This window comes from Lonchura striata, chromosome 25 (genome assembly GCF_046129695.1).
Source record: "Lonchura striata isolate bLonStr1 chromosome 25, bLonStr1.mat, whole genome shotgun sequence".
NCBI classification, from domain to species: domain Eukaryota; kingdom Metazoa; phylum Chordata; class Aves; order Passeriformes; family Estrildidae; genus Lonchura; species Lonchura striata.
In genome coordinates, this window is record NC_134627.1 from 6,611,405 (window position 1) to 6,631,523 (window position 20,119).

The 20,119-nt window shown below is 62.5% G+C and overlaps 1 protein-coding gene across 4 annotated transcripts; it reads left to right on the forward strand.

Moving 5' to 3' along the window:
• Positions 1–1,492: 1,492 nt before the first annotated feature.
• Positions 1,493–18,857, forward strand: JUP (junction plakoglobin). 4 transcript variants are annotated; one of them, XM_021532893.3, is made up of 15 exons: positions 1,493–1,559; positions 10,914–11,146; positions 12,092–12,345; positions 12,569–12,807; positions 13,189–13,390; positions 13,801–13,945; positions 14,303–14,406; positions 15,371–15,709; positions 16,101–16,256; positions 16,396–16,515; positions 16,676–16,826; positions 16,946–17,067; positions 17,306–17,345; positions 17,665–17,832; positions 18,013–18,857. In XM_021532893.3, the coding sequence occupies exons 2-14, from the start codon at positions 10,921–10,923 to the stop codon at positions 17,808–17,810; spliced, it is 2,244 nt and encodes a 747-aa protein (XP_021388568.1). In that variant the 5' UTR covers positions 1,493–1,559; positions 10,914–10,920; the 3' UTR covers positions 17,811–17,832; positions 18,013–18,857. The 4 variants fall into 4 exon arrangements, with proteins under 4 accessions (XP_021388568.1, XP_021388571.1, XP_021388569.1 ...); XM_021532896.3 differs by having other exon boundaries at positions 1,520–1,600; XM_021532894.3 differs by lacking the exon at positions 1,493–1,559 and adding an exon at positions 1,564–1,635.
• Positions 18,858–20,119: the final 1,262 nt, after the last annotated feature.

Here is a 20,119-nt window from a genome sequence, read left to right on the forward strand (position 1 = left end):
CGGGGCCTCCGCCCTGCTCTGACACACACCCGGGCACCCTCCCCAGCCCCACACTCACGAGGAGAAAACAGCTCCCTGCTCCCACTGATCTACTGGCACCGGGCAAAGCCCCTTGCAGCTGCGAGCTGGAGTGCCCGGGGTCCCTTCCCTGCTCCCACCTGAGCCGCTGGATGTGCAGGATGTGCTGGATGGCTGCATCCATCACCCCGGGAGTGCCAGGCAGGAGCAGCATCTCTGGCAGTGCCGCTGTGACCTGGCGTGGCTGTGACCGTGGGCACGGCCACCGTCCTGTCCTGCCGAGCTGCGGGCAGTGCCAGGGGCGCAGAGATGGGATGCGGGGTGACTGACGGGGGACACGGAGGAGTCCTGGGCTGCAGGAGAAGGGCTGCAGGGAGCGATGGGTTGGTTACTTGGTGAAGGCATCATCGCGGTCCCCTCGACCTTGACCAAGAGGGGAGCGTGGATGAGATGTCTGCTGCCGCCTCCCCTGCGCTGTGCCCTGCCGTGCCGTGCCGTGTGCCCATTTCCCTGTGCCGAGAGCTCTCTCGCTGCGCTCCGGATCTCCCGCTCAGCGCACAGCCATGAATTCCCTTCTTCTTGCAGAGGCGGTGGAAGCTCTGTCTCTCACCTTCCTCCGGAGCTGAGAATCCCCGCCTGGCAGCGCTCGCTGCCAGACGTAGCAGGGAACCGTGCAGGCAGCGGGGGTGCACGATGCTCCCTCCTCATCCTCACCGGGGCAGAATCCTCCTGCTCCCCCACACCTGGGGGTCCTGAGCTGGGCTGGGACGTGTCCAATGGATGACTCGGGCACTGGGTGACGGCGGCTTAGCCCGGGACGCGGCAGCAGCACCCGGCTGGACCGGTCCGGCGGGGACCGGGCTGACGCGGCGCCAGCAGCCCCGAGCCCTTCCCGAACGCCGCTTCCTGTCGCCCCCGCGCTCCTGCCTCGAGGGGTCCCCGCACGGCCCCGGGGTATCCGCACAGCCCGGGGGTCCCAGCATGGGCCGGGGTTCCCCGCGCGCCTCGGGGGTCCCCGCACAGCCCGGGGGTCCCAGTATGGGCCGGGGGTCGCCGCGCGGCCCGGGGGTCCCCGCACGGCTCGGGGGTCTCCGCACGGCTCGGGGGTTCCCGCACGGCTCGGGGGTTCCCAGCACGGCCCGGGGGTCCCAGCACGGGCCGGGGGTCCCCGCAGGATCCGGGGATCCCAGCACGGCCCGGGGGTCCCCGCGCCCCCGGCCCTCAGGGGCGGGTCCCGGCCCCACCTGGCCGCGCCCACTGACGTCACCCAGGTGGTCCCCTCGTGGTCTCGCCCCGCCCACCCCGCCCCGCTGTCCAATCAGCTGCGGGCAGGGGGCGGGGCGTCCGCGCCCCCGCCAATGGGGAAAGAATAAACACGTCCGGCGGGGGCGGGGCCCGGCGGGCCCAGTGCTTGATGGGCGTGCGGAGCATCCAATGGCGGAGGGGCGGCGCGGGGGCGGGGCCTGCGGCGGGCGGGGCGGCGCGCGGGGCGCCGCTCGCCTTTTGTTCGGGCAGGAGCGGGCGGGCGGCGGAGAGCGACGGTGAGCGGGGCCGGGGCACCGGGCACGGGCGGGGAGGGACGGTGAGTGGGGCCGAGGCATCGCGCACGGAAGGACGGTGAGTGGGACCGGGGCGCCGGGCACGGGCAGCGGCGGTGAGCGGGACTGGCGCGTCGGGCACGGGGAGCGACGGTGAGCGGGGCGGGGCACTGGGCATGGGGAGCGACGGTGAGTGGAGCCGAGTCAGGGCGCGTCGGGCGTGGGGGAGCGGCGGTGACCGGCAATAGGCCGGCTGAACCGGGCAGAGGTCACTCCGGGTCCGCAGGACCGGGCTGGCGGAGGTCGCGGCGGGGAGCGGTCCGGTGAGCAGAGTTGGGGCGGCCGGGACGGCGCCAGGTCCGCGGCCGTCCGTCGCCGTCCGTCGTTCCGGGCTGGGCTGCACCGGAGCGGCGGGGACTCCGCCGTGCGGCGCTGGGGAGCGGCCGCTCTCGGGGCGGGGAGGAGTTGGGTCCGGGCCGGGCAGCACCGGGCGTCCCGGCTCGGCCCCGCTGCCGTCGTCTGGGGCAGAGCTGGCCGTGTGCTGCCCGTGAGCTCGGCCGGTCCTGCGCGGCACCGGCAGGGCGGGTCCCCGGGGCTTCCCCCATGCCCAGCTGGGCTGTCCCGGCCCCTTCCCGGTGCCGCGGGATCCAGTTTGGGAGTCGCGGATCCGCGCTCCTGTGCGAGGCGGTGACTCTGTCCCCGGCCCCGCCCGGAGCTGCCGCGGAGCGGGCGAGGCCCTGGCACGGCGCTCGCCCGGTGCTGTGGGGCTCTTACGCAAACTGGACTGCTCCGTGCCCAGAGTCACACCTGGGGACACCGCGTGCTGCTCTCGAGGCCGCCTCGGATCGCTTCGACATCGCCGTCCCTACCCGCGGGGCCGGGGCTGCCCTCCGCCCGCCACCTGGCGTGGGATGTCTGGGGGCTGAGAGGGATGCGGGTGACCTGACATCACCCAAGACAGCCCCCCGCGGGTGAGGGGTGCTGGGCACAGGGCTCACAGGGCGTCAGGGTGACCTGACATCACCCAAGACAGCCCCCCGCGGGTGAGGGGTGCTGGGCACAGGGCTCACGGGGGTCCCAGCTGAGCTCCTGCCAGGGACATCCGCACCGCGAAACGGCGGGGGGAGTGAAACTTGGCTGTTTGTCTGATGTTTAGAGAGGAGAGAGCGCTCTAATTGCGTTAGCTGAGTGATTAGCATTAGCTTAATTAATCAGGTTTATAGCACAGATGAAAGGATAATGCTGAAATGTTGCTGGGAGTTGCCCGGAGAAGGCAAACGTGGGCTGCCATATGAGCAACGTGGGGCGATGTATGCCGGGAGAGGAGCGTGAACGCTCAGGAGGGCACGGCTGCTGCTGGAGACGGGACAGGGTGACCTGTGCCACTGTTGTGCCTGCCCGAGTGTGAGGGCATCAGCCTTCACCCTCTCCAGCCAGGCTGGAAGTTCCTGCACCCCCAGCTTCCCTGTAACGCTGTTGGGGTGCCTGGGTGAGTCCTGTGTCTGGTTTCACGTTCTCTTGTCAACTTCCCCATCCCAGAAGGGTGGTGGGGGCTGGGGACACCCTGTGACACAGCCCCTCAGTCGCTTCACCTCCTGCTCCAGCCCACGTCGTGCTGGTTTTGGCGCTGGTGCCAGCCCCGAGCGGCTCTGGTGTCCGTCTGGATGCGCTGGTGGGGAGCCGGGGGCGCAGCGTGTCCCTGCCAGCTGCCGCGGGGATGGGGCTGCAGCGCTGCCGGGGGCGTTTGCTCCGGGCTCTCAGCCGCATCCAGGGCAGGTGCAGTGTCCGCGGGGGCTGCTCCAGGCTCCGCTCCCGGAGTGTCCGGCCCAGCCGGAAACAGGGATGAGAAAATTATAGGGGTCCATTTCTGTGTCCTTGTCGGTGTCGGAGCTGGCTGGAAGGGTGCAGGGCACCCACTGGGACTGCGTTTGCACATCTGAAGCCTGTTATCGCTCATTGTTTTGGAGGATTTCCATGAGGTGTCATGAAAAACCCATTTTTTACTGCTAATTTGGCTTAAACAAGTTGGCCATCAGGACGGGGACGCACAGGGCTCCTGGCAGCGGTGGCTGAGGATTGTGCTCCCTCCTTGCACTGTGGCCGCTGTGCGGGAGCAGGGACAGACGTGGGTCCCCGGGGCTCAGGGCGCTGGGGAAAGGTGGGGCGGCCGTGCGGGGCCCTCCCTCAGACAATGGCGTTACAGCCTATTGTCTGGGCGGTGTGCCGTGTCCTTGCCGGCTCCAGGAAGCGCGTTCATCCCCGGGAGGGGGTGGGGGGGACGAGCTGGGCTGCTGGGAGGGGTCTCCTGGGGCTGGGTGTGCGAGTAGTTTGTGCCACCGTGCCTGGAGCCTCCGGGGCAGCGCGGGTGAGTCGTGGCCGGGCTGCAGCCGGGGGCCGTGGGGGATGTCCCCGCTGCTCCTGGTGCCGCATTTCAGTGTATCATTCGGCGCTGCCCTAATCCCATTAACTCACCCCTTTGTTTTCCCCCACCTGAAACCCTTACTCAGCCCTCGCGGCCGGGCAGGCGCTGCGGTACAGCTGCACGGCTCCTGCAGCTCAGCCCGTTCCCGGGAGGACGGCTTCCCTTCAAGACTGTGGTTTGCTGTGGGAGCGCTTGATGGGATTTGGCTTTTTATCACACTTCCAGATCTCCGGGATTTCAGACGGCGCTTTTGCCGGGCGCGCTGCCGCTCGCAGATGGCAGAGCCTGGGAGCGAAGCTGCCCTTGGCCCCGCTCCGCAGGCTGGGGGAGCAGAGCCTCTGCACAGAGAACTTGCAGAACTTTAATTGCAGCATCTGTACCGACGCTTGTGCTGGTTTTGAAGGTTTAAATTATACTGGCTTCTAATTAACAGAAGTTAAAAAGAAATGTAGTGTCTGTTACAGCAGTACAAGTCTACCTCTGAGTTCAGGTGCTGCTTCCCCACCTAGACAGGGTGTGTGGGCACCCAGCATCACCCAGGGCTGGGGTGGGTGGTCAGACTTAGTCCCGTGGGGTGTCCCAGGTTGGTCTTTTTGAATGGAAATGGCTGGAATGGCAGCTCGGGAGGACACCGGGCTGCATTGGTGCCTTGAATAGTTCTCTCTGCTCTGTGGGGGTTGTTTTTATCCCTCTTTGCTCATGGACATACTTGACAAAGTGGTGGACAAGGACGTGGGAAGGTGCAGGTACTCCCACTCCAAAAAGGCTTAAAAGTTGACCTCAGCACCGTGTCTGTGCTTAAACAGAGCTGGCTTTGCAGCCACACCCGGTTTGTCGATGGCTGCGTGGAGCCGGGGGTGGGGGGGGAGGTGAAGATGTTTCTATTTAAGCAGAGGTTTGAAATACCCTTCTAAATCCACCATCCCCGATGGGTTCTGCGGCGGCTGCTGGCGGGCCTGGAGGCATCCTGGCACGCCGTGGGACTCGGCTCTGGAATCGCTTTGGAAGCAGGGCAGGATCCTCGCTCCGCGGCTGCCGGGGCTTGTCGGGCAGCCCGTGACATCTGCGCTGTCTGTTCCCTCCTCGGCCTCCTTCCCGGAGCTTCTGGCGGGGTGGAGGCGGAATGCTCGGGTGTTTTCCCCAAATCCCACGCTTGGCTGCTCAGACCTGCCGGGGGGTGAGGGTGGCCGTGCCCTCCAGGGGGGCTGCCCCGGTGCTGGGGCGCACATCCCGTGGGCTGGGCGCTCTGGGGTCCCGTGTGGCTTTTGGAGGTAGGTCTGGATGGAAAGCGTGTTTCTCTGCGTGGGGGGAGAGACCTTTGGCTGCTGGCAGAGCCTGCCGTAATCGCGGTGACGCGCGGGCAGAGCCCCGGTGACAAATCATTAACTTGCTCCGACAGGCCGGGTGCTGACGGCTGTTGGTGATAATTTCTTGTGAAGCGTCTGAACTTTGCAGCTGTAATGCAACTGGATGGAGAAATTAAGCCGGGGCTCAGCACCTCTGTGCCTCTCCTCACTGCCCCAGCTCCTCTGGCAAACCCTGTGTCCTGGAATGGGAACAGCCAGCAAGGTCCAGAGCCTGCAATTATAGTGTTCTTAAAGAACAACTTGTTCTTTGGGCTCATTGAAACAAAATAATGATTTTTGCGGGTTTTTTTATCCAGATGGAGTAATTGTGATTAATCTCACCATGCCAGTTCTCGTTTCCATGGACAAGTGGCAAATTCCCATCTTTCCCGGACATGATTCTAATGAGATCAGCAAACCCTGAGGAGGAGATGAGCCCATGTGGGTCCTCCTGATCCTGGTGCCTCTGCAGCTGGAGGTGTCTGTGCCAACAGCTAGTGATGTGGAGCGGGGGATGTGCTGCCAGAGAGCCCACAGTGGGTCTTTGGCAGGTGGATGTCTCTGGGAAAGCCTTCCCTGAGCTGAGGGTCCTGCTGTGGGCCGTGCCCCTGCACAGGAGCGGGGCTGGGTGTCATGCTCAGTGCTGTGCGTGCACTTGCAGCGGGAGAGCACTTGATGGATAATACTGTGTCAGTTTGTGATGTGAAGTGCCAAAACATCACAGCCTGGGCCTGGCGTGTGCTGGAGCTGTCAGGAGCTGTTAATTCAGGTGCAGGCGAGGCATTTCGGGGACATGGTCTGGGTTGATGGAGAGCATCAGCTGAGCACAGCAGGTCGTGGCAGAGTTGCTGCATTCTGGGGCCACTTTGCTGCCAGAGCCTGGTCTGGTGCTCAGGGGGATGCAGCACCCCCCAGCAAGAGGAGCTGGAGCTTTGCATGAGGCATTCAGCAGCTCAAATGTAGCAAAATCATGGTAGCTGAAATATGAAAAAGGTTTGGAGCCCCCTCCAGTGAAGGAGGCTGAATCTGAAGCTCCCACACCCCACTGAGTGCTCTGAAGTTGTCAGAGCTGGTAGGGCAGCTGGGAGCCCTTCTGGACCAGGGTACATCCATACAAAAAGGCCATGGGCTCCTTTGTGTGCAAGGCCAGGCCAGTGGTTTTGCCTGCTCTAACGAGAGGCTGATCCCCCGCCGCTGTCTCCTCCTCATTAAACTTCAAGCTGCTCTCGTTCCCCTTTGAATTCTTCCACTCATCTTCCCTGTAAAGCCCCATTGAAAGGGCTCCTGGTGCTGGGATCTGACTCAAACGCTTCCCATTGATGCTGGTGAGGTCTTGACAAGCTCCTTTCTCTGCCTGCTCCTGCTGCGTGTTCCTGAGGATCCTCTTCAAAACCACTGAAGCTTTTGTGCAGCGTCTGCGGGACCTTCGTTAGCGGCTGCCCCAGCTTCGTCAGCCCTTGGTGTCACTTCAGAGCACCTTTGGGCAGGGGCTGTGGGTGTTGGGGGACTTGGAGGTGCAGCTCTGCAGGGTGCACAGGGCTCTGGGTGTCCTTGTCTGTGGGAACACTCTGCTGTGGCTGTCCAGGCCAGGGCTGTCTGAGCGGGCAGTTGCTAATCCCCGGCTGCTCCAGGAAGGGGGGGACCGGAGATGGCTTGTGTGTAGTGTAAGTGCTTCTAAAATAGAGTCTTTTCTTGTGCTGCATTTATTGAATTGCCTTAACTGCCTCTTCCCTTTCCTTAAAAGCCTTGGCGACTGTAATTGCAGCCACTCGCATGCTCCCACCACTGAGCTCAGCCCTTCACAGGCTGTGGCTGCATGAGGGGCCCCCCCAGCACTGGAGGATGTGAGGGCAGGGCTCTGGGGGGCTCTGGCAGCCCCCTGCTGGCACTCACACTGCTCCATGCTGGGCTGAGGGCAGGCTGGACCTGCGTGTGATGAGCTCAGGCTGCCCCTCACACCCACTGACCCTGAGACCCGGTGCCTGATCCGGTGCAGCCCCTGCTTGGTGCTTGTGAGGGTGCCCTGTGCCCCCCACCTGCTCCCCTTGGGGTGACCCCACACTGGGGACCACGGCTGCTCGCCCCAGGGACTGCTGCTGCCCCTGAGCAGTGGATATTTCTGCATGAAGCTGCATGAAGCTGCTTTCCTGCTGCTGTTCCAGGCAGCTCAGCCCCGTCTGCTGGCTGTGTCCCGCCTGGTGAGGCTGAAGGCTTCCCAGCAGCTGGTGAGAAGGGCTAGTCAGGCCTGGGGCTGCATGTTTGCCAGAGACTTCCTCCGCAGACGGTGTCCCGGGGGGCCGGTGCTGCTTGGACGCTGATCAAATGGCTCCGGGGGCGGATGAGCTGCTGGCCGGTGCCCGACAGCCTGCGGGAGCTTCCTCTGCCTTCCTGGCTCAGGGAAGTGCTGGGAGAGGGATTAACCTTTTCCTGGCACTGCCCTGCTTGAGGGAATGAAGACCCTGCCTGTCCTACATCCCATGGCTGAAGCCCCTCGGGTGTCTTGGCCCCTTCCCCATTGTGGTGCAGGAGCAGGCTGGAGGCTCTCCCCAAACCTGCTGTCCCCTCTGAACAGTCCCCCACAGCTGCCTCACTGGTTTCTGGGGTATTTCTCACTGTTCCCAGGAGCAAATCTTGTTTCCCTGGGGTCTAGGTTTGTGTGCAGTGGGGCTCAGGTGAGGCCTGCTGGCACCGTTCTGCCCTCACTGTTCTCCCCTTCCCACTCCACCAGCTTGGTGGGGGAAGGTAAGGGCTGGGCTCAGCAACAATCATCCTGCCCACAGACCTGACCCACCCAGATGTGCCCCATGCTCTTGGCTGACCCTTCAGTATGGATATTTTCACATGTGCCCCAAATAAAACCCTGCTTCTCCCTCCTGCATGAGGGTCCTTTCCTGCTGCAGCACTTCCCTAGAAACCAGGAAATGGCTGCTGGTAAGGTGAACCCAGGTGTAACCAGCACCCTGGTGCCTCTCTCCTGCTGATCCTGCTGAGGAGGAAAGAGGACACCTGAGGACAGAGCCAGGCTGTGGCAGATGGAGAAGAAGCTTGTGTCAGTGTCTGCCCCTCATGGAATGATGAGCAGGGCATGCTTGATGCAGGGTTCAGAAAATGTCACCGCTCACTGCAGGAGCGTCTGGCATTTGCTCCACTGGCCCTGTCACCTCAGGTGCTGTTGGCCTCGCTGGCCCTGTGGCAATGAGCAAACGCTGTTGGGGGGATGCTCGGGGGAAGGACAGGTGCCCGTGTCCCTTCTGTGGGGCTCCTGGTCCCACTCTCCTGCTTGGAGCTCCTCTGGGGCTCATCACCAGAGCTCATGTCTGAGCTCGAGGAGTTGTGCTGGCTTTTGATGTCCCTGGGTGCTGTGGTGCAGACAGAAGGGGTGGCTCATGCATAATGCAGGGCTCTGTACGGTGTCTGAGCCCAGCTCCTGGAGGTTTGGAAAATTAAGTGCCTGTCTGATGCCTGTAAATTGTGAAGCGGATGTCAGTGCTCACCAGTGGTGCAGCAGCATCAGCCCCTGCCACATCTGTCTTGCCCTGGCCCTGGTCGTTGGTCTGTACTGCCCTCAGCCCTGCTCTCCCTCTGCCCACCTTATCCAGGGCAGCTTTCCAGTGTTTGCCTGGGGTGTTGGGGCCCTGCTGCCGGGGGTGGGATGGGTGCCAGCTCACCCAGCACCTTGCTGATGTGCCCTGCCAGTGCCACAGAGCCCTCTCCTGCCTACCGCTTCCACACTTCGTAAACCATGACTATTGCTTCTCTTGAGTTTCCCAACACAATTTGGAGACTCTGCCACCGTGGCCAGGCTGACCCAGCTGAAGGACTTGCCCTCCCAAATACCAACGCAGCAGCGCCCAAGTGCGGGCGTGCGGCACCGCGGCACTCCCAGCTCCGCTCCGGGGCTCTCACGGCCCATCCCTGCTGCGACGCGGGGTGGGGAGCAGAGCTGTCTCTCCTCTCGCCCCTGGCACCGTGTGTCACACGCTGTCCTGCCCCAGTGATCAGATATCCCAGCTCCTACCCGCCCCGGGAAGGCTCTGCCTCCACCGCCCTCCATTAGCGGCTCCTCCGTTGCCTGACCACCGCGCATTATGCACAGCCCATTATAGCCGCTCTGGGTCTGCCAGCGCTGCTTGACAGCTCAAAAAATATCGGATTGGCAGGAGCAGCGCCCTGCCGCGGCTCCGGCAAGGCGGCTGGGGCCGGGGCTGGGCGCGGGGGGTCGCGGGATGCTCCCAGCCGGAGGGGACAAACGTGGGGGGCTCCTGTTTCCCATCTGGCCGCTGCTCCCGGGACCGAGGGCTCGGCATTCCTCCCTGCGAGCCTGTGCAGCTGGCGGGGCTCGGCCGCTCCCTGGGAGCAGCCGGCAGCGGCGGGGCGAGCCGCGCCGTGCCCCGCGGAGCCGCGGCCGCCACCCGACGCCCTGACTCAGCCGGGGGGCTCAGCTCCGTGTCCCCGCTCCCCCCGGAGGCTGCTGGCGGCCGAGGCTGCCGCCCCAGCCCGGCCGGTCCCTGCGGGTCCCGCGCGGTGCTGGCGGCTGGAGCGGAGCCAGGGGTGCGCGGCCGCCCCGGTCCAGCCCGGCGCAGGAATCGGGGCCGGCGCAGGTGGTAATTAGGCTGTTGGCAAGTGGGTGCTGCTGCGCCCAGGTATGCCGGGCGGCAGCTGCTCCCTTCGCTGCTTATCGCCTCTGAAACTCTGACTCATTCCACTCCTGCGCGGCCGGGAAGGGATAGGAATCCTGGCTGATGGCTCAGCGGAGGGCTGGGCGGGTGTTGTCTCCATCCCTCCTTCCCTGCCTGCCTCCAACCCTCCCTCCCCGCCTGCCTCCATCCCTCCTGGTCGTGCCGGGGGCCTGGATGCAGGGCTGGTGACTCACAGCCCTGAGTGAGCTCAGGCATTAATCCATGAGCCATCCTCCCTCCCCCTGTATCTCCAAATTAAAGACAAGGAAATCCCAGCCCTGCTCCCAGCAACCTTGGCTGGTTTGTCCTGAGTGTTGGGATGTGCCGGGCTGCCCTGTCCTGGCACTGAGCGGGGAGTGCCCGGCCCCGGACCACACCGTGGGCGCCTGTGGTGCTGAGCACCCATGGGAGAATGAGCCAGTGGCTTTGCCTGCTTATTTTTAGGTGCTTTAGGAGTGTCCCAGGAAGCTTCTAAAAAGGTTCATTTTATGCTTGGAGCTCCAGCCATATGGAGCTTGGAGCTCCTGGCATGTCCCCAGCTCTTTGCAGGTTGTGTCTCTGGAAAGGGTCTTAAAAAAGCTCATGGGCAGCCAGGGACCCTGGAGCTTGTGGTGTCCCAGTGTGCGGGGCAGAGCCTGCCCACACCCTGGCCATGGCCATGGTGAGACACAGCGCTGTGAGACGCAGCCACGGTTCATGTCTGAACACGAGCAACAAAGTGCTGAGCTTTGGGTTCGTCATCCCGGTGCCGCCTTTCATCTCCAGTGGGGGAGGAGGGCAGATAGGGATCGGCTCCATCTGCTCGGGGCCGGCTGCTGCACGGGGCCTGCTGTGCCATTCTGGGACAGGAGGGTCCTGTGGCTACCTGGGCTCTCCTGGAGGTGTAACATCTGCCCTGCCCACCCCGCAGAGCAGCCATGGAGGTGATGAACATGATGGAGCAGCCGATCAAGGTGACGGAGTGGCAGCAGACCTACACCTACGACTCCGGAATCCACTCCGGCGTCAACACGCAGGTGCCCTCCGTCAGCAGCAAGTGCCTCGGGGATGATGACGAGGTGTATGGCAAGCAGTACACCATCAAGAAGACAACCACCACGAGTTACTGCCAGGGAGGGAGCCAGGCCCAGAGCCAAGCGCAAGGTAAGGAGCTGTGAGGCCCGGCACATCCGCAGGCTCAGCTGCTCAGCTCCTGCCTTCCTCTTCCTCCCCCGCAGCCATGCTGCTTCTGGGTACTCCTCCAAGCTGGCTTCCACACCCCGGGAGTTGTTGCTGCCTAAAATATGCTCCCTCCTGTCCTCCCCAGCACCGAGAGGCTCCGTGCGGGGGCAGCGCGCGGTCAGCCCGCGCTGGTGCTGAGCTGCGCGCACATCCGAGCGCGCCAGCGGGTTGGCTTGAGCTGGGAACAGCTGATCCCGGATCTGCCACCTGCTCTACTGCCTGTCTGCCTGCTGGGAAACCTGTCCCAGTGTGGCTGCCAGAGCTGCCAGTGTGTGCCATAGCACCGTGCCAGTGCCACGACTTCTCCCGCTGAGGCGAGGACGATGTGAAGCCACGGCCTGGAGTGAAGGAGTTGCTTCTTCCAGCTTTATCCCCTCAAGGGGGGCTGGTTTGCTCTGCTTGCCTCTGCAATTCCCTGCCAGCAGTAGGCTCTGGAAGGTTTATTGACAGCTCCCATGGGGGTCAGAACTCCCTACCAGGACCCTATGCAATCCTTGTGCTGCAAAGGTGGGGACCATGGGTGGCTACTGTAATATCACACCTCAGCATCTTTGATGGGGAAGGCCTCAGCGTTCTCCTTTTTTCCAGTGCCAGCTAGTCCCAAGTTGCAAATATCCTTAATTTTTTAATTAATAGGCCTTGTGTGACAACTACCTCATCATGCTGCCTAATTGAGTGTTGTCTTATCTCTGTGCTGCTGGATCTGTTTACACTTTGAAGCTCCAGCTCTGTGCAGAGTGTGCGGAGACTGCTGACGTGGCCGGTGTCGCTGCGCTAAGCTCTTGCTCATCTCGCTGGGTTTGGGAAGCAGGGCTGGGAGCGCTCCTTGGAGAGAGCTTTACGCTGCCTCCCTGTCCCCTCCTGCAGCGGACATGGAGGCTCAGCTGGCCATGACCCGTGCCCAGCGTGTCCGGGCCGCCATGTACCCCGAGACGGTGGAGGACCGCTCACTTCTCATCACCACCCAGCTGGAGGGGCAGCAGACCAATGTGCAGCGCCTGGCAGAGCCCTCCCAGATGCTCAAGTCAGCCATTGTGCACCTTATCAACTACCAGGATGACGCTGAGTTGGCCACACGTGCCATCCCAGAGCTCACCAAGCTGCTCAACGACGAGGACCCGGTAAGGAGCTGTGTTTGCTGTGTTTGTCTCTGGGCTTTCAGCTGCTGCACCGATGGGCTCCTGTCCCTGTGGTGCTCTGTGGCCACGTCTCCTTCCTCTTGGCCAAACTCCTGGTTGCCTCCACCCTGCACCGGGACTGAGCCCAGTCCTGCTCAGCCGTGTCACCTCACATCCTGTCCTTGCTGTGGTCCCCCTTCCCGGACACTGGCTCCTCTCCCTTCAGGTGGTTGTCAGCAAGGCAGCCATGATTGTCAACCAGCTCTCCAAGAAGGAGGCGTCGCGCCGCGCGCTGATGCAGTCGCCGCAGATCGTGGCGGCCGTGGTCCGCACCATGCAGAGCACCAGCGACCTGGACACCGCCCGCTGCACCACCAGCATCCTGCACAACCTCTCGCACCACCGCGAGGGCCTGCTCTCCATCTTCAAGTCTGGTGGCATCCCAGCCCTCGTCAGGATGCTGAGGTACACAGCGGTGGGGACTCTGGGGGGGTTGGTAGAGCCTGGCAGCCCCTCCTGGGCTGGGGGCAGAGGAAGGGAGGGCTCATGCTGCTCTCAGTGTGGGTCCTCCTGCTCACCAAAGCAATGGGAGACTCTGAACCTGTGAAAACCCCTGGGGTTTGCTGTGTGTGGAGTTTCCATGGGGGCAGGAGGAGGGGAGTGGCTTCCTCACCCACACTGCCCTGGCCACAGAGATGGGGCTCAGGCTCTGAGGTGTCCATTCCCTGGGGCTGTGCTGAAGGGCACTGGTGGGTGCTGGGCTCGGGGCAGCCCCAGGGCCTCTACAGCAGCCAGGTGAGTGCGGGGTAGTTCTGCCCTGACGTGGTGTGTGCTGCCCTCCCATAGCTCACCTGTCGAGTCCGTTCTCTTCTACGCCATCACCACCCTGCACAACCTGCTGCTGTACCAGGAGGGGGCCAAGATGGCTGTGCGTTTGGCCGACGGGCTGCAGAAGATGGTTCCCCTGCTGAACAAGAACAACCCCAAGTTCCTGGCCATCACCACTGACTGCCTCCAGCTTCTGGCCTATGGGAACCAGGAGAGCAAGGTGGGCTGGGGATCCCAGACTGACAGAGACATGGGGAAGGCAGGAGGGGGGTGGTTGCCCAACTTTGCACCTCACAGATGTGCAGGAGGCAGCAGTGGAGACTCCACCATCTTGTGTGTCCCTGGTGATGTGACCAGAGCATTTCTGCATGCCAAGGGGCTGCAGCTCCTGCCTGGCTTGCGTCCTGGCATGAGCTAGGGAATCTGCAAGGGGGTCCCAGCAGCCCAGGGCTGCCACACCCCAACTCTACGTTCTTAATGCCCCATCCCTGGAAGTGTTCAGGATCAGGTTGGACAGGGCTTGGAGCCACCTCCTCTAGTGGAATGTGCTGCTGCCTGTGGTGAAGGGTGGAACTGGATGGTGTTTAAGGTTCCTTCCAACCCAAACCATTCTGGGATTCTGTCTCACAGCTGATAATTTTGGCCAATGGAGGACCCCAGGCCCTGGTGCAGATCATGCGCAGCTACAACTACGAGAAGCTGCTCTGGACCACGAGCCGCGTGCTCAAGGTGCTGTCGGTGTGTCCCAGCAACAAACCTGCCATCGTTGAGGCTGGTAAGAGAGGCTGGGGCAGAGCCACAGGAGGAGGATGAACGGTGGTGACAGGGGGGAGGCCATGTCCTCCCACATGTCTGTGAGATGAGCAGAGGTCTGCACAGCCAAGTGAAGTCTGTGCTGGCCTGGATTCCTGCTCTGAAGGCTACTAAGGCACGTTCCTGGCACTGTGTGTGGGCAGGATCCATCCTGGCTGTCCAAGAGCTCTTCACACACCACATTTGGCCTCCGCTGAGCCATGAGGCTGCCCTGTGTGCAGGAGCATCGGCTCATGCCCAGCCCACACAGCCCTGCTGCTGCTCACTTCTCCTGCTGGGATGGCCAGGGGTGCTCACAGGACTGTCCCCTTCCCTGCAGGTGGCATGCAGGCACTGGGCAAGCACCTGACCAGCTCCAGCCCCAGGTTGGTCCAGAACTGCCTGTGGACCCTGAGGAACCTTTCTGACGTGGCAACCAAACAGGTGAGTCTGCAGGACCCCTATTTGTGCTTCAGTGCCACGTTTTGGAGCCATGTCCGTGCCAGGTGCTGGGTGGGTCATGCCAGGCTGAGTCCAGGGCCTTGTGTTCCCTGTTCCCTGAGCTGCAGCAGTGCTCGTGCCTGGCAGGGTGAGGGGATGCCCTGCTGTGCCCAAGCTACCCAGCAGCAGGGCTTGCCCTGCATCCCGGGGTGCTGCTCACTGCCTGTGGCCTTGCCCATGCCAGCTGGCTGCCAGCACTCCTGTGTGTCCCCAGTGCTGGGCCGAGGCCACCGCGGTCACTCAGCGGGTGCCACCAGAGTTTGCTCTGGCTCGGGAGCCCCATCAGCCTGTCCTGGGCTGGCTGCCTGCCCGGCTCCTGGGGGAGCTGCTGGCAGAGCTGCTGCCAAGGCTGTTGTGCCCTGCAGCCGGTGCAGAGATGACCCCAGCCCTGCTCTGGGTCTGCTCTCCCAGCCCTCTGCTGCCTCCTGATGAGTTTTCCCATCTGCTGGGGCCTCTCCATGTGGATTAGCTCTGATGCAGCCTGGAAACTATTTTGGCTGTCACGGAACCACCCCTGGCTCTGATGACTGAAGGGTTGAAGGAGGATGTGGCCATGGTGCTTTAACTCCTTCCTGACCTGCTGCTGGCCAGCACAGCCAGGACTGGGGTCACTCCATCACTGTGTGGGGACTGCTGGCAGGGGCATCAGAAGTGTGATTCCAGCAGGAGACATTAAACTGAGTGAAACTGCACATGTTAGAGTGGCTGGGGCTCACCGTGAAGGAGCAGCTCCAGCTGTGGGGGATGGAAAAGAAGCCATGGGGGAATGGAAGAGGAGCTGTATGGGAGTCAGGAACACAGTGGCCCCCTCATCACTGCCTGCTAGGGCCATGTGGGGCTGAATGTGGCACTAGAACTTGGGTCTGGCTGCGTGTGCTGCTCCCACCTCCCATCCCCACTCCTGCAGGAGGGCCTGGACGGCGTCCTCAAGATCCTGGTGAACCAGCTGAGCTCTGATGATGTGAATGTGCTGACCTGTGCCACTGGCACCCTCTCCAACCTGACCTGCAACAACAGCAAGAACAAGACACTGGTGACGCAGTCAAACGGGGTGGAGGCCCTGATCCACACCATCCTGCGGGCGGGTGACAAGGAGGACATCACCGAGCCGGCTGTCTGCGCCCTGCGGCACCTCACCAGCCGGCACCCCGAGGCCGAGATGGCCCAGAACTCGGTGCGCCTCAACTACGGCATCCCCGCCATTGTCAAGCTCCTCAACCAGCCCAACCAGTGGCCACTGGTTAAGGTAAGGGGCCGGAGGGGTGTTGTGGGCAGGAGGAGTCCAGTGCTCGGGCTGGAGCGAGCTCCTGCCTGCTGTTCTGTGGTGGGATGGGCTGCTGAGGGGGTCTGGTGCTGTGCACGGAGTGATGGTGGCTGCTGCTGCCACAGCCCTGCTGCTGTTGGGTCATGTCCTTGAGAGCAGCTGATGAGGGAAAGTGGCTCATGCCTGCTGCTTGTTGGAATTGAAGCTCAGCTTGGGGAGAGGATGGATCCAGGGCAGGGAGGAGTGGAGGCAGCCTGCACCACGGAGGGGATAGGGTGGGACAGATGGGTGCAGCCAGTGGGTGTCTTGGGGAACACGTGCTGCTCTGATCCACAGTTGAGACAAATGGCTCCTTCCTCCTCCCCTCCTCCAGGCTACCATAGGCCTGATCCGCAACCTGGCCCTGTGTCCGGCCAACCACACCCCGCTGCAGGAGGCCGCCGTCATCCCCCGCCTGGTCCAGCTGCTGGTCAAGGCTCACCAGGACGCCCAGCGACACGCGGCCGCTGGCACACAGCAGCCCTACACGGTGAGTCCCCAGCCCTTTGCCCTGCTCCCAGCACAGCCTGGCACCCCAAAACCCAGTCCCGGGGGTACCCCGTGCCCCCACTTCAGGTGGCCATGCCTCGGTGTGTGAGGGCCCTGGCTGAGCTCTTGTTCCCTTGCAGGATGGAGTGAAGATGGAAGAGATTGTGGAGGGTTGCACGGGGGCACTGCACATCCTGGCCCGGGACCCCATGAACCGCATGGAGATCTTCCGCCTCAACACCATCCCTCTCTTCGTGCAGGTCAGGGCTGTGGGGACACAGGAGCTGCACTGGGCCACCTCCTGCCCAGCCTGCACGGGCAGCTGCAGCCCTGGGCTGGTGGCCTCATGCATCAGGACATGCCCAGAGCACAGGGGCTCCTCACTGGCTGCTTCACACGGCCGCTGATCTCTCCTGACAGCTGCTGTACTCGCCGGTGGAGAACATCCAGCGCGTGGCAGCCGGGGTGCTGTGTGAGCTGGCCCAGGACAAGGAGGCAGCCGATGCCATCGATGCCGAGGGGGCCTCGGCTCCCCTGATGGAGCTGCTGCACTCCCGGAATGAGGGGACAGGTGAGTGCTGCCATGCTGGGGGCTGTGCTGGGGACTGTCCTGGCACTGTCCCAGCTGGGGCTGCTGGGGCTCTGATGCTGTGTGGCAGCAGGAGCTGAGGCTGCTGGCCATCCTGACAGCCACCTATGCGGCCGCCGTGCTCTTCCGCATCTCGGAGGACAAGAACCCTGACTACAGGAAACGTGTCTCCGTGGAGCTCACCAACTCCCTCTTCAAGCATGACCCGGCAGCCTGGGAAGCGGTGAGCATCCCAAGCACATCTTTTCCCTGGGGAAACCAGGGTGTCAGGGGATGGCCCTGTGCTGCTTCCAAAAGCTGTTGCCAGCACCTCCAAGCAGAGCTCAGACAGGAGCGACTGTCAGACAGTGGGAGGTGGGAGGCAGATGGGCTGTGGCCTCAACTCCTGGGTCATTTGCCACGCTATGGCCCCTGAGCATCGTCAACATCAGTCCCTTCAATTGTGCCATCTTCTTCCGTAGGCTCAGAGCATGATCCCCATCAACGAGCCCTACTCAGATGGTGAGTATGGCACCAGCCCTCCTTGCAGGTCCCCATGGGCTGGGTTCTGGAGGGGCAGTTGCCTCATGTCACTAAGCCAGGCTGGATTTAAAACCTTTTTCAGGTGTCTGTCAGTCAAGTGTCAGCCCAGTCTGCTGGCGACTGGGGGTGCACAGTGGGATGCTGAGTTCCCAGGGAACACACACAGCTTGTTTCCTTGGGCTAGGGGATGGTGGGGCCCTTTTACAGCACCACCATGTCACATGTTGCCCTGGATGGGGCGACAAGGAGGTGACAGAGATTTGATGAGAGCTGAGGTTGCCACATCCCTTCCCTGCAGAGCTGGACCCTGGTTACCGCCCCATGTACTCGGGTGACATCCCCCTGGACCCCATGGACATGCACATGGACATGGACGGGGACTACCCCATGGATGCCTACAGCGACGGCGTCCGAGCGCCCTTCGCTGACCACATGCTCGCCTAACCCGCCCGCAGCCCCACACCAGGTACCTGCCAGCACAGGGGAGGCAGGGCTGGCTGATGGCCCGGCTGGGGGGTCCCTGGTGCCACCACGGGGTCCCTGGCACTGCCGTGGGTCAATGTCCCCATCAGCTGTGGGCCCAGGGCGTCCCGCGCTCTGGCCAAATCCCCCCTCGGTGGATGACAGGAGTTCTCTGCCATTGCAGGTGTTCTCTCCATGCAGAAGAGGGTGGCCCCAGAGCTGAGCATTTGCGAGAAGGACTTGGGAGATAGAAGTGCCTGAGAAGACAAAACTTTTCCATTCCCACGAGAGGTTTTATTTTTCCATTTGTTTTCTTCGCTGTGGGTCTGTGGAGAAGGTCCTTCCTCCTGGGACTGCTTCGAGCACCTACTGCCACATCCAGCATCCAAGATACTGTTTCTGAAGCTTTAAAACACAAACCTTGCACCGTTAGTGATCTTTCATTGGCAAAATAGTCTTTTCTATGAATATATATTTCTTTTTTATTTTTAATATGGTGCCAACGGCTTTTGCCGTCTTTAAGTTTGTGCTTTCTAACTTGCCCACGATTTGTTCTGCGTGTTAGTGTTCTAGGAGAGGAATCTGACATGGAAAAACCCTTTGCTTCCTGCAAACTGCAACTGAATCAGGCCAATCCAGAGTTTGCTGAAAGCAAAGGGTCCATGTCCCAGGACCTTCGGGGTGTCTGAGGTTTAATTCTTTCCCATCAGCCGCTGGGAGCTGACTTCGTGTCCCTGTCCTGCCAGTCCCCATAGAGGAGTGATTCCAGCATTAGGAACTGTGTCCTTGTACTGATCTTTGTTGCACATTTTAACCCGTTTCCCTTCTCTTTGGTGAGTGGTGTGTTTCCGTCCCCTCCTCCCTTATCTAACGCATTTTTTAAAAGAGGCTTTAGATCTGATGGTGGTTTAACACTCCGGCTTGAAAGGGATGGACAGTTACTGGAGTGTGGGTCAGGAATGGAAGATTTTATTATTTCTGTAAGTTGTTTTTGTATAGACCAAAGCAAAGAATAAAATAACCCCTGCAGCCCCGTGCTGCCCTGAGCCTGTTCTTGTGTCGGCTGGGGACGGTCCCTGGGGCAGCTGGGGGAAGGCACAGCCCTTGCCACTCTGTGAGTCCCTCCATGGGGCAGAGGGATCCTGGGGAACTCATTCCCATGCTTGGCACCTGCTTTGCCTGGCTGTGAGCCCAGGCTGCCACAGAGCACGGCAGGATACTGAGGTTCATGTGCCGTGCTTGGGACAGGAGCAAGCGGGGACAAAGCAGCAGGAGCTGGCCTGGGAAGTGGGACTGGGGGGAACATCCTGCCTGAGCTCGGCGCTGTGGCCTCAGCCAAGCCCAGGGCTCAGGGAAATGGATCTGCTTCCTGCCACAGCCTGTGCCAGGAGCACAAGCAAAACAACAGCTGCTTTCCGGGCAGCCCCAGCAGGACCCGCTGCACTTCCCGAGGGCAATGGGGCTGGGCTGGCTCATGGGGTGAGGCTGGGGGCCAGACACCCCCGGCCTGCTGCAGCTGCTGCCAGAGCAGGAGGCAATCAGTGACAGGTCTTGGCTCCAGCCCTGTGCCTAGGATGGGGGTTTGGCTGTGCTGAGCCTGGACCCCACATCGTGGCTCCCAGTCAGCTCTGCTGCGGGTCACAGGAATGTTCCTGCTGCCAGATCTGGCTGTTCCCAAAGTGCCAGTGGGTGTGGAGATGCCCCAGAACATCTGTCCTAGGAATGGTGGGATCCTGCAGCCATCCTGGAGCCATGGGCAGGGATGTGCTCCCCGCACAGGTTGGGGCAGGAATGCACATCCTGAGATCCCCAGTCCCCCTGGGCACAGCTGCCAGGGGCATGTGCGGGATTTTGGGGGAGAAGTGGAGCCAGAGGACATCTGGACCAGAACAACCAGAGGTGCTTGTGGAGTCCTCAAGGAGCAGGGGGACAAACTGCGGTTCCCGGCACCCTCGGCTGCTCTCCGCCCCTGCCGGGAGCGGCTTTCGTTGTCGGCGGGGGCCGGGAGCGGTGTCCGGTGGCTCCGCAGCCATCGCCGCGCCGGGAGCAGCGCCCGGCGTGTGTGCGGATCTCCCCGGGACCGCCTGCTGCCCCCAAAGCCGGCATCTCCCGTGTGCACCGAGCCCTGCGCTCCCGCGGCGCCGCGCTCCATCTCCGGTGCCCGCGTCCCCCAGGTTGCCCCTAAATCCCCGGGCAGCTCCGGCGGGCGAGCCCCGGGCTGTGCTCTGTGGTCCCCTCCGCTCCCCTGCGGCTGTCACAGACAGCGGCTGCCGCAGCCCCGGGAGAATTTG